This window comes from Falco rusticolus, chromosome 9 (genome assembly GCF_015220075.1).
Source record: "Falco rusticolus isolate bFalRus1 chromosome 9, bFalRus1.pri, whole genome shotgun sequence".
Taxonomy (NCBI): Eukaryota; Metazoa; Chordata; class Aves; order Falconiformes; family Falconidae; genus Falco; species Falco rusticolus.
The window spans coordinates 37,838,293-37,853,139 of NC_051195.1; the positions used below are offsets into that span (position 1 = coordinate 37,838,293).

At 38.5% G+C, this 14,847-nt stretch overlaps 1 protein-coding gene across 3 annotated transcripts in view; it reads right to left on the reverse strand.

The window, feature by feature from the left end:
* The window catches only part of CACUL1 (CDK2 associated cullin domain 1), a 55,873-nt gene that overhangs the window by 23,168 nt on the left and 17,858 nt on the right, over positions 1 to 14,847 (reverse strand). The window contains exons 4-6 of one of the 3 annotated variants that reach the window (XM_037399433.1): positions 10,540 to 10,635; positions 4,498 to 4,600; positions 1,979 to 2,059 (exon numbers count right to left, since the gene is read on the reverse strand). In XM_037399433.1, the coding sequence (XP_037255330.1) occupies positions 1,979 to 2,059; positions 4,498 to 4,600; positions 10,540 to 10,635 (280 nt within the window). The remainder of the gene's footprint in view (positions 1 to 1,978; positions 2,060 to 4,497; positions 4,601 to 10,539; positions 10,636 to 14,847) is intronic. The other 2 variants (XM_037399435.1, XM_037399434.1) reach the window with 2 other exon arrangements.

Genomic DNA, 14,847 nt, shown 5'->3' on the forward strand with positions numbered 1-14,847 from the left:
TTTTGCCTGTATGTCACTTGTTTTCAAGCCCATGGTCTAGTTCTGAAACAGTAAATTTCAGGAAATTGCCTCATTCACAGGCTGTGTTATCACCTTCGATCCTGATAACAATTTTATGACCCATCAAGTCTTTTGGCTCTGTTTATTCTATAACATTTTCACCAAGGCCCAAGAGGTTTCCTTTCCTCTGGATCAAAAGGATCTGTTTCTATAATCTATTCCTTACTCAGTTGATTAAAGATAGGAACAAGCACATATTCACTCCTTAGCACAGTCAATTGGAAATCAGAAGTGTTGAAAAAAGAGGTTTTCCCTCTGATAGAGTTCATTTGTCTTCCTAGTTGAGTAACTTCTGTCCAGAAGTACAGACAGATGCTTCTTTGGGAAGAACCAGCTTGTACTGGGTGATATCACCCAGTACATTGCTCCTACAAGAGGCAAAACCACTTCCTGAACTCAAAACACTAACATGGAAGGAAAGAAACAACTCACACACATACAGATATAAACAGCTGAAGTACTACAGCGATCTGCTAAGGCTACCGCTTATTTGGAAGTGCTATAATCAATCTGATACAGCCTACTTTCCCCACAAACACCATCACAGGCAAAGACCAAGGAGAATTCTTCTCCTCAGACTGGCTTCTAAAACTGCTTTCACCTATATGACACATTTAAGTTATTGTTGTTTTTCTTTCCAGTATCGAGATGTTGAGAATCTGATCTACCTCCCAGAGCAGGACTCCAGCCCAGCAGCCACCCTCCTCGTTTTAGTTTCGGGAAGGAGAACAGGTGTAATTGCAAACTCTTGTAATTGGAAACCAAGAGATCTACCCACCAAGGACAAACACCACTAAGCTGTTAATAGCTTTTCCCTTTTGTTAAGATTCAAAAGCAAGTTTGTTACAGGCACTAAGCTGCCAATATTGAAAAAAAGTAGCAATTATTTGCAAATACTCTCTGCCACTGGATTTTACCTACTGCAAGGATTAGAAACAAGAGTTTCAGGAGCTGTTACTCCTTTTCACCACTGAAGACAGTTAAAAGTTTGCAATAACGTGTCATTCTTCTAGACAAAAGAACAAACAGGCAGGATGTTTCCAGAGCACTGAGATCAGGTCTCACCTCCAGGAGAGACAATGGCTGCACAAGGAGAAAACCCATGTGTTTCTGATTTTTTCTACTTACAAGTCAACTCATGCAGGACTTTAGCAGGAACAAAGACAACATTCTTTGCCACCCCTTCTCTAGTGGCAAGGGGATATTATCTGCATCCCCCTCCCACCTCCCACCCTGTTTCTAAAACTTCTTGTAAATTAAGATGCTGTATCTTTCCTTGTTACACTCAGTTAAGTAGTTCTGCATATAGCAACTTCTCCCAAGCCATTTAATAGAGCAGTCTTATCAGCAATAGCCAGCTTTGGCTTTGTAAGGAGAATAATCAGGTTATATTCACTTAATTCAAATGCATCCACTTTAATTTGAAGAACACTGACTTGATAAATATGTGTGAGTGTAAAAATGTTTCACAAAACACAACTGTGTTCATGGATCTGTGTATTATATTATTTTTCATGTATTTAACTGCTCAGAAGTACTCTAGATAGTAACGCGCTTTTAAAAAAATACCAACACATTTCCTCTACACAAAAAAAGGAACCAGATCAGTGCTTGGGCAGGCAAAATTTGTCCAAGTAAAGGTCACATAGGCAATACTTCTTCTGTAAATAATGAATTCACACCTTAATCACTCTATATTCTGCAACTAAGTGCTCAGATAAGTGCTCCCACCACAGAGACCATTGTACCACAAGTTCATTTTGCATCTTCCTGCCTTCAACCACACAGCACAAGGACTAGGACTGAACCAACCACTGGGAATTTGAGCAAGATCAAACACTTAGAGATCTGTGCTGCACTGCTTTTCTGTCTCCCCCCCCCCCCCATCTTTTGAAGAGGAGCAGGAACTTTAACTGACCTGAAATGTACTTACAGTCCTTCCTGAACACAGCTTCAAACAGCAATGCCAGCTTCCAGGCTCTGATAGAATGACAAGAAGCTACAAACAAAAACTCCTTTGTACCAAAAACATAGCAACAAAATTTCAAGAGCAAGAGCAGATGTTATTCTTGTCCCCTGTGCCTAGATCACAAACTGATTAACCATTTTACTCTGTTTTTTAAAAAGAGAGGAAAGGCATGCTTCTTCTCACTGAAGTAGCAGCTGCAGCATCCCTAAAAAATAGCCCCAGGATTTCATTTCTCTACAAAGATCATAATTTCATTTAGTTTTGTAAGAGTACCCACTCAAAACCTTGGTTTTTTCATACAAGAACACTTTTCTGTTGAACCAAATCTATATCAAATATCAGGAAACAGCACCACACACTGACAATAACATCAGGAAGTAATTAACAAACACTGACTGACCCTATTTTCATAGGGCCCTTACACTTCCAAAACTGAAGGCAAGATTCTTTCTAGTTTGCTGAAATTCAGACCACAAAAGAACAGCTGAGAGTGGCAGAAAATAATACAATACTAGAACTTTTTCAGCACCTCCAGAGCACTATATCATGTGCTGTGTGTCTTTAATTATTTCCCAGGAGTCCATTAGCAGGTTTAGAATTTTATTTAGGTATATTTTTACTCAATTTAAAGATCTTACTACCCAAGATTTAACCAAGTCAGATCACAGTTCTGAGTTTATACATGTCAGTATATATCACTTTACTTACAAGTACGATAAAGACTAAATAACTTAGGTTTAACAAGCTGACAGTAAGACTGAAGTTGCTCTAAACAACAGACCCCATATACAGCAACACAGCTGTATATGTGTGTAAGCTGTAAGGTGACAGCTTACTTTCATTTTTCAATGTTTTGTTTTGATTTTACTTCTGCAACTAATACAGAGCTGAGAAGTATTTCAGGTTTCACACACACACACACAACCACAGGTCTTTTGCTTTCAATAGTTCACCTGCAATTTCTATTTGATTCTCATATTATCATCCACAGAAAACTAATTACATAGCAACATACACCTGACATTGTTCTAAAGATTTGACCTGTTACCTTTGCTTTGTTATTAAAAAAAATATCATAATAATGTTTTCATTACCTGCAAAATGTATACATATGCATACATTAAAATGTATTAAATTTTAAAGCAATATAAGCAGAATTTACCATGGTCCTGTCACAATAATCTTCCTACTAGGTTTCATGATACCATTAAACCTCTTTGGCACAAAATAAAACATCAGGTCTATGGGCGGACATTCCTCATTGTCCTGCTATTCCCAAGGTGATCTGATCTGCCACACAGCTAAAATCTCTTCTTCGGGAGACCTTTGCAGATGGCAAGAGCAAGACGGCATCAGAGATGATGATCTCCCACTGTTGTAGGGTACCAGGCTCCCTGATGTGTGGGTAGTCACCTTTTTCACCCACCCCTCTCCCAGGATGCCAACTCACAGTGACCCTAAAACCACAGCAAAGCTCCTTTCCCTCAGCCCTTCATTGGAGAGAGGAGGGCATTGCTACCCAAGTAAATACAAAAGGAGAAATACGCTTGACTCTAGTAGCCCATCATCTGGCCTCCACTTGGCATACAGATGCCAACTGCTTCAGAGAAAAGAGGAGGGGAGCAGCTAGATGAAGACAGAGACACTGCAGTAGGGCTGAGTTACAGAAAGGAGGACACCTGGCTGGGCACTGAACTCAACACAGGGCACAGGAACCATCCAGTTGCACAAAGCACCTACAATTGCAATTCTTCCAGCACACTGGTCAACTGCTCACCACTCTGCAAACTCTTCCAATTTGAACTCCAAGTCTGATTACCTCTGCCTTTGCTAACTGCCCTCCGGAGGGGCTAACTAGGTCAGTACCGAGGTCCCTATGCTCACACAAACACACACAGATGGTGGCAGGTTGCAGGCAGACTCAGATTCGCCACAGGAGTTACCCCAGGAGCACTTAATGGGAAGTGTATCACTTAACACGTACTCTATTTGCATTAACCCATTAGCTTAACAGAGAAATTGTTGTCAGCATTATGCAGTTCCCTAACTAGCAGGGATTATCCCAGTACATCATGACAGTATCCCCAGCGGTATCATAATTCTTTGACCACACTGCATTATTAATGACACCTGTCAGTATTTTGATAATGAAATTGAATAACAGCATAAGCAACAGGACAATGAAACATTCACTATGTCATAATCACAAGTCCTAAGAGAAAATACATATTGGTACCCCCAGCTGCTCAAGAAAAACATAACTTCATACAAAGTCATATTTAAAAAAAAAAACAAACAAAACTGAAGCATGCCACATTTCTGCATGTGGAAGTCTTAAAAATAATTTGTATTTAACTTCACTAATCTTTTGCCATTTTCTCCCTATTTGCTGTGGATTTCTGCAATATCTGAAAGCACTGTAGCTTTCCAGACTCCCATTAGAAGAAAAAATTGACAAGTTTACTTACGCATTAGGTTGTAAATGTGCTTTTCTGCAACATGTTCCGTAAACAGCTTTATAAGGTCATCTTTTAAGTCTCTGTTAAGCTTGGTTTCTATGTAAAATTTATTCTGGAAAATAAGACAGAAGGTTTCAAGTTTGTTTTTTGTAATAGCAAATAAAGCAAACTTACTTTTTTCCTGAATAAAAATAGTTCAAAATTTACAGGTCAAATATTCTAGAGCTTTAAAAGTGCCTCCTTGGTGACTGCATTTATACTAAATAGAACATTCCTGTACAATAAAAAACCATGTATTTAAAATTAAGAACACATGTGGTACTACTGGTAACAAACCCACTTACATATAGGTGTTTGGTTGGGTGTTGTTTTTTTTTTACTTTATATCTACAGATACATCTCCATATCAATCCAGACTGCTGAGTTTGTAGAAAAAACACTTCATTTTAGAACTAACACCAAATAAATGCTCTAACACCAAAGTAGGGCTGGACATCATGTTTGCAACAAAAGAAAACATTTTTACTAATGTCTAAAAGTGATTAAGCCATTAAAATAAAGACAAATCATCAGTACAACTATACACTTCTGTGGTTCATCATGGACAATCTCAAGAGGGTAACTACTCAGAACTAATGAACAGTGGAAGTGACATATACAAATCTACAGAAAACTGAACTGTATTAAGATCTGCAGGATTCAATTATCTTGACCCACTCAGCATTAATAATAAATTCACCTCTTCAGCCCTTAAAGGAAATTCTATTCATGAGTTCCTTGAGGGCCTCTATACCCAACGTACTACTTGGTGTTATTTCTCAGTTTCCAGCCTGCAATTAGTAGCAAGATTTCTTGTCTGTATTTTATTCATAGGTGAGTTTTAAAAGCTGGAAAAAAATAATTCTTTCAAAATAAATCTCTTATCATTTTACAGCACTAACATGCAAGTAGAACAACTGAATTCATCTGGACAACTTGTGTAGAAGAGGTAACCAGATATTGCAGAGACTGTAATAGAAAATAAACTTAATCAAGAAATAAAGACCTGGAACGCTTATCTAAAAGATTTACTAGAGGAATGGATATCTTAAGGGAGAAAGGTTTTTCCACACACTAAATCAAGTTCTTCTATTCATTAAAGCATTTAATATAATTGGAACAAACCCTTAGAACACGATTAGAGCTATCTTTACATTTTTTGTGTGAAACCCATTCTCTTGGCCATTACCAAAACTACACATACCATAATAAACCGTCCATGCAGAAACCACTTGAATTTTCAAGGCAAGCAGTTATTTACTATTAATCACAAATGAAGGCAATTTGAGGGCTGAATACATGCCCCTACTGAAGTTTAGATTTGTTGCAGTGATAGACAACAATCTCAAAAAGATATTTTTTAAAAATTGAGTAACTTCCTACTGCTGGTTCCCTCCCTGAAGCTATCCTACCTGCAGAGGTTTTATAAAGGGCTGTTACTCAGTTGCTTCCCCCTCACCTAGGCCTGTTCTTTGAAGAGACTGAGGGAAAGGCTCCATAGACATAATAACCTGTCTCATAAGAAACAGACTAACTTCACTTGTAATATTTCTGATCAATGCTGAATCTCAATTGCAACAGAAACTCACAGCAACTGAAGATACACATCTCCTAGGAAGTGTTGAGCAACACACCACACTACCTCCTTCATCTGACCTAACTTCCTGAACCACTTCCACATTGAGCTTCCTCACCACATTCTACCACACAGCCACTGGTGCGACACACTGGAGAGACCAGAACATCACAGCACAAGCCTACCGACCCGAGTCAAACCTGACAATGTCAAACTACTGATTCTGCTGATCCTTATGAGTTGACAGATGAGATGCACCCAGCTAAGGAAATAGCTTACTCTGTTCCTTTCCCAGTCTCAAAAGCTTCTTGCATTAAAAGCAGTTGGCAACCTACAAACTGTGACGCTTCCTTTTGTTGAAGGGTTGGAAAGCTTATACCTTAAGTTTCATAGCAAGAAAAACAACAAAAAAACCCCAACAGCAGTTTCAAGCAGAAGAGTTACAACACAATGCTTTCACATAGAACAACTGTAAAATACTTTCACATCTGCTCACTTGGAAACACCTTTTGAAAAAGATGTTACACTTGCATGAATTTAAATAGACAATGAAAAATGATCTAACCAAGTACTTCATTTCCAGTCCACAGTGCTGAAAGGAGGTAGCAGAATAACTATCACCTTTCTCATTCTTGTTAGTGGAAAACCAGGAAGATTTTCTGTATAAGATGTCACTACCTAGGCTGTACCAGTATTTATTGAGAAGTGTGTCAAGTCACCTAAAGGTCTAAATGACAGGTAAAAAGATAAGCAGATATAAATAACTGAGAAAGTCAGATATGATATAAGCATTTCTTCTACAAAACACTGTATCAGTAAAGCAATCTGGCAAACGTTAAGAGACGTATTTGTGTTAATACCATTAAGAGGAGATCAATAAATACTAGAAACATAAAAAACAGTGTATGAGTGCTTATCATCTCATCCACATATAACTATATATATACATATATACACACACACTTACACTTATGTATACAGACACACACAAAATGCCCTCTAGCTCATAAGCAACAAAGTGCAATACCACCTAGTAGGAACAGTAATATTTTAGAGGCAATATGAGTTTTAATCATTCATATGTGCAGCATACTGTGATATGTACAACCTGTAAGCATCCAGAATAGCCTCACTTAGATTACAAAGCAAAGTTATTCCTTAGGAATTATGCTTAGGAATGAAACACTATGTGCTAAGCTGACTTCTAGTTTAATTTGCTTTATCTTCCCAGAACTTTTGAAGGAGTTCAAACGCACAGAACTTTGGAGGGATAAAAGCATTTTGGGTCTCCATGCTTTCTTGAGAAGTCCACTGTAGCAGCATAAGACCGAAAAAATCCATCATCATGTGATAAAGAAAACCACTAATGCTCCTAACAAAAAAAGGAAAAACTCCCCTGATTGCAAAGTCAGCCCTCTCAAACATCACTCAGGATAAGCTCTGAAACAAACCTTGGTCACCATACACAAGCAAGTTAAGAAAACATCTTTCCTGTATTCCCACCATTCACATACAAGAACATTATTTGGTATCTATCAGGAAAAACAAAAAGTGTTGCTGTTGATACCAAAACACACAGGACTAAGCCCAAGGCAAAAATACTGTACCTTTTCTGGCCACCAAAGGCCAAAACCCAAGATTCCAGTTGTACAAAAAAAAACCCCACAAACAACCTTGAGCTTTTCCTCAGCATCACAGAATTAAAAAAAATAATATTTAAATGTATATTAAAAGTTTTCCTAAGCAGTGATACAATTACCCTTTCAGAACAAAGTTTATCACTGCAACTCAACTGCCCAAAGCAATCACATCACTACCAAAAAAGGAAAGCCCTGCCACCTCTGCTAAAAAGGCAGAGCTCAACAACTTAGTCCTCTTCACTTAAAAATACACTGAAAGTATGTATTAAAGTAACTGCAAAACTTTAATTTATACTGTAATTAGGCTTTCACTTCTTGCAATTGTTTTTTAATTGTATTTTCTTGTCTAAATAAAGGAAGCCACTGCTGCTGCATGAGAGAAAACTTGATTAGAACCTACAATGTAAAATTGCAGGAGTAGCTGTACATAAAAGTACTTGCAAATGCATACAGAGAAAAATGAGGCAAACATTTTTCATTCTGACTTCTCTAGAGATATTTTCCACATTATGCACAGCACTGGTTAATAAATTATTTCAGAGAAAAAGTATGAGACTTAATTTGACATTAGTCTTCAAAGCCAGCTATATAGCTGAGCCAAATCAGCTCCTCTTGCTGCCAAACGCAACGCTAACACCTAGGTCACTAAACTCTACACAAAAGCAGGCTTATAATAAAGATGGGGGCAGACTTTTTAGCAGGGCTTGTAGCAATAAGACAAGGGGTAATGGTTTTAAACTATGAAAAGGTAGATTCAGACTAGATATAAGGAAGAAATTTTTCACTATGAGGGTGGCGATACACGCACAGGTTGCGCAGAGGCAGTAGATGCCCTATCCCTGGACACATTCAGGGTCAGGCTGGATGGGGCTTCAAGCAACCTGATCTGGTTGAAGATGTCCCTGCACACTGCAGGGGGGTTGGACTGGATGTCCTTTAAAGGTCCCTTCCAACCCAAGCCATTCTGTGATTCTGTAACTCTCAGGTCTAACTTGAGTTGTCATTTAAATGAGAAAGTGTTTGTAGGAACAGAGTTTTACTGTCTGAAGAAATCACTAGTCATGCTTTAAAGAAGCTTCTCCTTTAAAACTGCAAGAGTACTTTGACTTCTCTTTGTCCTCAAATATAAAAAAATTACTAACTACTCATTTTACAGGTTTATTACTCATTAACCATTTTTAATATGTTCAGATATCAGACTCAAATTCTAAATAAGAAACCACAGGATACACAGCACTCCTCCTCTGAAGATACAAACACCGCATCGCAACTGTGTACAACACAAGCTATCAAAATCTATTTGGCAATTAATTATACCTTGTCTGGTCATATAGACAAGGCCTATAATGATTAAACCTGTCTGTCTATATGCTCTTCATGAACATTTTTTCAATCTTAGTTACTACAGTCTTAATTGTTAAGGACAGATTTTGACTTCTGTGATGGAAGAACCTCAGTGACAGAAATGAGCATAAATGAGCATTCAATAAGTACACACCTGACCAGCTTATCTCCATTTGTAAATGGCTATTAAACTATGAGACTGCTTAAACACCTGTCTGCAATAAACAAGTTAAGCACACATAGGTGAAAAAAATGGCTAACATTAAAAATATCTGAATGCAACAGGGGGAAAAACTCCCTTTCTAGTTTTTCCCCAGCACTTCACAACAGGAACAGGTGATAAATAAATAATAAAACGAAATCATCACTAGGAACACATCCTTCAGCTATTAAGTGAAGCTATAGCAACTGAACTTCACTCTGTATTAACTAGACAAAAGAGCACATTAGAAGACACCCAGTTCAAGAAGAAAATTAGTCCTTTAATGCAACAAATCTGTGTGGTAACTCTATGCTGAAAGACTGTGGCAAGTTACTCCGTTTCAGACACATTCTCTGAAATGTAGGAGACCCTTCTAAAAGATACTGCTTCCCAAACTCTGGGAAGCTACCACTGAGAATAATTTTGAAGAGGTCAAGATTTATTCACTCTAAATCAGTTTAATACTTTTTTCTTGAAAAAAATAAAAACATTTCTTGCCCAACACATAGACACTTTGGGTTTTATTTCTAAGTGATGCCAACGCAAGGATGGTTTCTGGGAGAAGGATAAATTCAAGCTTAAGTTATTCATTACCATAAAAAAACCCAACAAACACCCAACAAAAGTCTTGACATTTTGACAAAAATTTTTCATTTCTTCAGAGGTACAGAACACTTCATAAATTACAAAATCAGCATGACATACGCTTATAGCCAATAGTTTTGGAAACTCTGCAAGTATGCCTGACAGTGCTATGAACACGTTTGTCTTCATCCAGTCAATGCTCAATCATGTGACACAGACATTTCCAAGAGACATTTCTTTGTCTTGTCTGAATCTGTGCAATTTAAAAGCAAGAAACAATCATCTTTGCAACCTGCCCAAACTGCCAAGTCAACATATAACAAGCCAATAATTATCACTGTTCAAAAAAGATATAAATAATAACCTATTTGGGACAGCTTTTTTCCAATCAAAACAAAAAACATCCATCCACCCCCACCCCCACCCCCCATTGCCAGGAAAGAAATGTCAGGGCAGAAACCAACTGCAAAATTCTACATTTAAAAGCACAGCTTCCTCTCCCTCTCCCCACACTACTTGGTTAGTACTGTTATGCAGGTAGCAAAGCAAAGCATGACTCATAAGTTCCACAAATTAAAAATCATTACAGCAGCGTTTTATTCTTTTCACTTTCAGTCAGAATCTTGTGTATGGACATTATTTGAAAAGAATATTCTAAAACTTACCATATATATGAAAAGAGGCACAATGCTCTGCAATGCTCCCATATACTGTCCAAGGGCTATGTTAAATCTTTCAATATAGAGATCTGGAGGGCTGGCCTGCAAGAAACCGTAAAAGTCAGGTTGTAATTTGAACAAGAGAAAGATCTGGAACAGTATGGGCTATGCTTTCATAGCAAACTCAAAAAACTACCAAGTATTTGAAACACTAAATTTGAAACACAAAGCAAGCCACACACCATTCCAGAGTTTCTGCTATAAGTCCCTCCAGCAAAAACAGTTTTTCTTCAATAACTGGTTTTTGCCTAGAACCATGTCAATGCCCATTCAATAAGAAATACAGTATGACTGTAACAAACTAGCATTTAGCATATGCAAATAAAAACACATATTAAAGACCAAACCTTTGTTTTTGAAGAATTATCTACACCTAGAATCCGTAACCAAATTCCAGCAAGTGCTGCGATGTGTGCTCTGACCCCCCTGCAGGGTTTTACTCCAAGGCAGCAGGGTGGCATTAAGCTGCTGCTTTGCAGGAGCTAGCAAGTGGCACATTCTCCAGCTCCAGGGAATGTTCTCCATCACAGAAAACATTTTAAAATTTTTGCTGGGTGACCTAAGGCAAGGCAAGTACTCAGGGTGTTGAGTTGGAGGGACTGTGAAGCAGTGTTTGCAGATAGTGCCCCACATCTGGCGTCCTGCACTCCAGATCAGGCCCACGAAAATCTACGGCAGTGCTCCGACACGCAGCATTACCCTCTAGCCCCTACACAAAACCTGAGTGTGCCAGCTTGCTTTATGATGGACCCTGCAGAGCCCACAGTGACAGCGCTTCTGTGTTCTGTGTACAATACCATCTTTCCCAGAGAAGGAAATAAGGCAGCTAAAAAGATCTGCTCTGCAGCAAGCTAAGTTAAATTTAGAAAGTGACCAGAAAAATGGGAAGCACTAACCACTGTTTCTTTTATAAATATTTATTTGGAGGGATGCAGGGGAGCTGCGTTAAGGCATTCAGGAGTGCACTTACACGCCCAGGGATGGAAGTGTAGCTGGGGTAACATACTCCTCCACCATCCCACCTCCATCCCAGCTTACCCATGTGCTCTGGCTCTGGCCCAACTCCTGCTTTCCCTACCATGGTCTCTTCAGAGGGAGGCGAGTAGCTGACTGAGTTTCTACTGTTCATATACATGTGCACACCTGCACACACCCAAGGACAAGTGTTGCTTGCTAACAAGATGCAAAACTCCTCTTCCCTTGCACTATTTTCCTCTCTGACTGCACCAAGCCAGAAGAGGATGGAGAATGCAGCAGCGACTGGGACCCTGCAAGAAAAAAAGCTCAAAGATTTTTCTAAAGCCAGAGCGTGTGTGGCATGAGAAATGCTCAAAGCTAGCTGCACCTCAACCACCTTACTGGAACGTAAAGCTCTTATCTCTACAAAGCAGATTTTTCAGCCTTTGTAGGGACATTCACCAGGGGCCCTAAGAGAACAGTTAAAATTTATGTTGACTTCTTGCTCTACTAATATTCTAAATTTATAGAAGTCTGGGTTTTTTTTCTTTAAACTAGCTTCTTTTGCTTCCCTCCTTAATATGCTTAATGAACATGTGGATAATTTTCACAGCAAACACCGATACAGAGCAGACATTTCAAAAAAGGAAAGCAAAACTGGCAAAGGAATAAAGACTGTTATTCCATATGTGGTTGCCAAATGTTATATATGGTTATTCCTCATTTTGATCTTAAGTTTTTAATCTTATTGCAGATGCAGTTCTCAGGGGTGGCCAAACAAATTTTAGTTCAAAATGCCAACAATGTATAAAAGTGGCTATGAACTCAAAGGACTCCCTTTCATATATAGTTACATATATAAATTTTTGCAAATAAGATGCAATGAAATCTGCATTTCTAAGCAGTGTGTATTCCTGCTTCGCTCATTTTCAACCTCAACTTTAAATATGGTTATACCCTTTGATTTGAAAACACTTGGTATACAGTTTCTAAGATTAAAGAAAAAGGAAAATTCTGCTTCAAAGAACATGTCAGACAAAAGGAGACCATAGCCTGACACAGGGCACCACTCTTCTCTCACTGACAATTTGCACTTTTCATTAAAAAAGAAACCAAAAACAACAAACAAAACACAAAACACAAATAAAAAAACCACCACAACAAAAACCCAGAGACAGTTGTCTGGACAATGTGTGATTTAATTCCATGAACAGGCACTAGGCAATAGTGTACAGCCAGTCTGCCAGTGTTTACAGGGGTATTAAGGACTGCTATCTTTTTCCTCCACTGAAAGTAACTGCTAGCTCACCTCACAAAGCCTAAGTCATATTGAGAGATGTTTTAAGAGGGAAGAACAACTGCACACTCATCTATCTCCCAACAACAACCTCAAGAGCTGTTTAATAGAAGGATATCTGGAAGCTGTTAACCACCAGCACTTTGCAACCAAGTGGAAAACAACTGCTATAGATAAAGACAAAAAAGCTAAGAACAGTTCTGACAGCTTCAGGGGAAGGAACCACGAGTGTCAGGCAAATATCAGGCCTTGGTCTTAACCCCTGGAACGCAAAATCATAGTGTTACCTGCTTTATCTGCATGAGATGTTACCTTCCAGTTTTATTCTCATGGCGTTTCATGTCAAGCCTCAACAGTCAAGACACTTAACAGGAAAGCACATATTACCTGATTCTGCTTGTTTCCAAATAATAAAAAAACCCCCCGAAATAAACCCCCACACACATTTCACAATCAAACACTATCCTCAATTATTGCTTGTAAACTAGCAAAAAAAACCCAACAAAAACCCAGGCCAAGGAGAAATCAATAATAGTATTTTCACAGCTCATCTATGAATTATCATAATCTGTGTGGGGAAAACAGAACCATCTGTCTTCTGTTCATTATGGTGTTACTGTATGGTTGCTCAAAACTGCTAGACTGAAGTCAATGACTTGTTTAAGCATAGGAACTTTCTCCACATCTCTACGTGCACATTAATGAGGCAGTAACTGGAGTGGGACTAGTTTTATATAAACTACATGAAGTTTATAAACCAAAAAGCAGTGCGTAGCACCAAATTAATGAATAAGTAGATGTTGCTAAGATTTTTCTATTAAGAGGCTATCATTAGATTAGAACTTGCATTTATATATTAGCTATAACTGAAAAAATCTTAGAGAAAATAAACTGCTTAGGCTGACATTTTTCGCTCTTGGTCCTGGTCCAGAAAAGATAACACATACGTTCAGCTTTTTTAATTACAGAAGGAGGAGTGGAATTAAGCATGACATTTACTTCTTACAACCCCTCAGAAAATATTAAGTCTTTAAATCCACTCCTATCATACCTGAGGGATGATTTACAGAAGCTATTCAAAGAAACAAAAATATATTGCTAGCCTAAGGTCTTCCAGGAAGGAAGAGGCTCCTTCATTCATTCACTTCCCTATCCTGAATCCTATCAAACTGTCAATTCACGCTGGGCTTGCTGTTTTGGGGGTTTTCTTAAGACACTCTGTATGGGGAGACATCGCTCCTCTCCTCTCCTCCATTTGCACTCATCTACCACTCACAGGGTTAAGAACAGCTGTCTAGTAGCAACTATATATAGTGCCTCTGTCCACTGGATGTTTTGGTCAGGTTTCTCAAATCGTGATGCCATGATGCAGTTGCATTTGTTCAACGTCTTCAGGCTTGCTTTTGAGCCAACTACTTCTTAGCATAAAATACTACGGCTGCTGTTAAAGACATCATTTAACCTCCTTACACACCATAGTGGACGTCTCAGCACCAAGAGACATGAGAAGTAACAAGAAAACACATTTGAGAAAGGATGACATGTAAGACAGACATCTTCAAACAAAGCAAGCTATTAGAGACCCAATTAGCCTTCCCTTATTTGAAATCTAATATCTAGGCATTCCAAAGAATTTGTGGGCAAGAAACTGTACACATGAAAAAGATGTGGGTTTTTTTAGTTTGAAAATTGTTCTTTAACTAAACATAGGAACAAAACCAGAAGGCATGCTGCTGGCTCAAGACAACTCAGAAATGGCTCACAAGAAAGAAACAGTGACAACAGCTCTTTGCTTGAGGAACACAAAGTTAATCTGTTTCTGAATAGTCGTCTGGCACAATCAGCAATATATTCAGTAAAGCTTACATTCCTACGTTGAATGGGCAGTTCCATTTTCCTGGGAACATGCTCACTGCCAAAATGCCAGCATACATGCTGCAGCATCTCTCCCACGCCTGCCAAGTGAAAAGGGAGAATGGCTATGACTATACAAATTAACC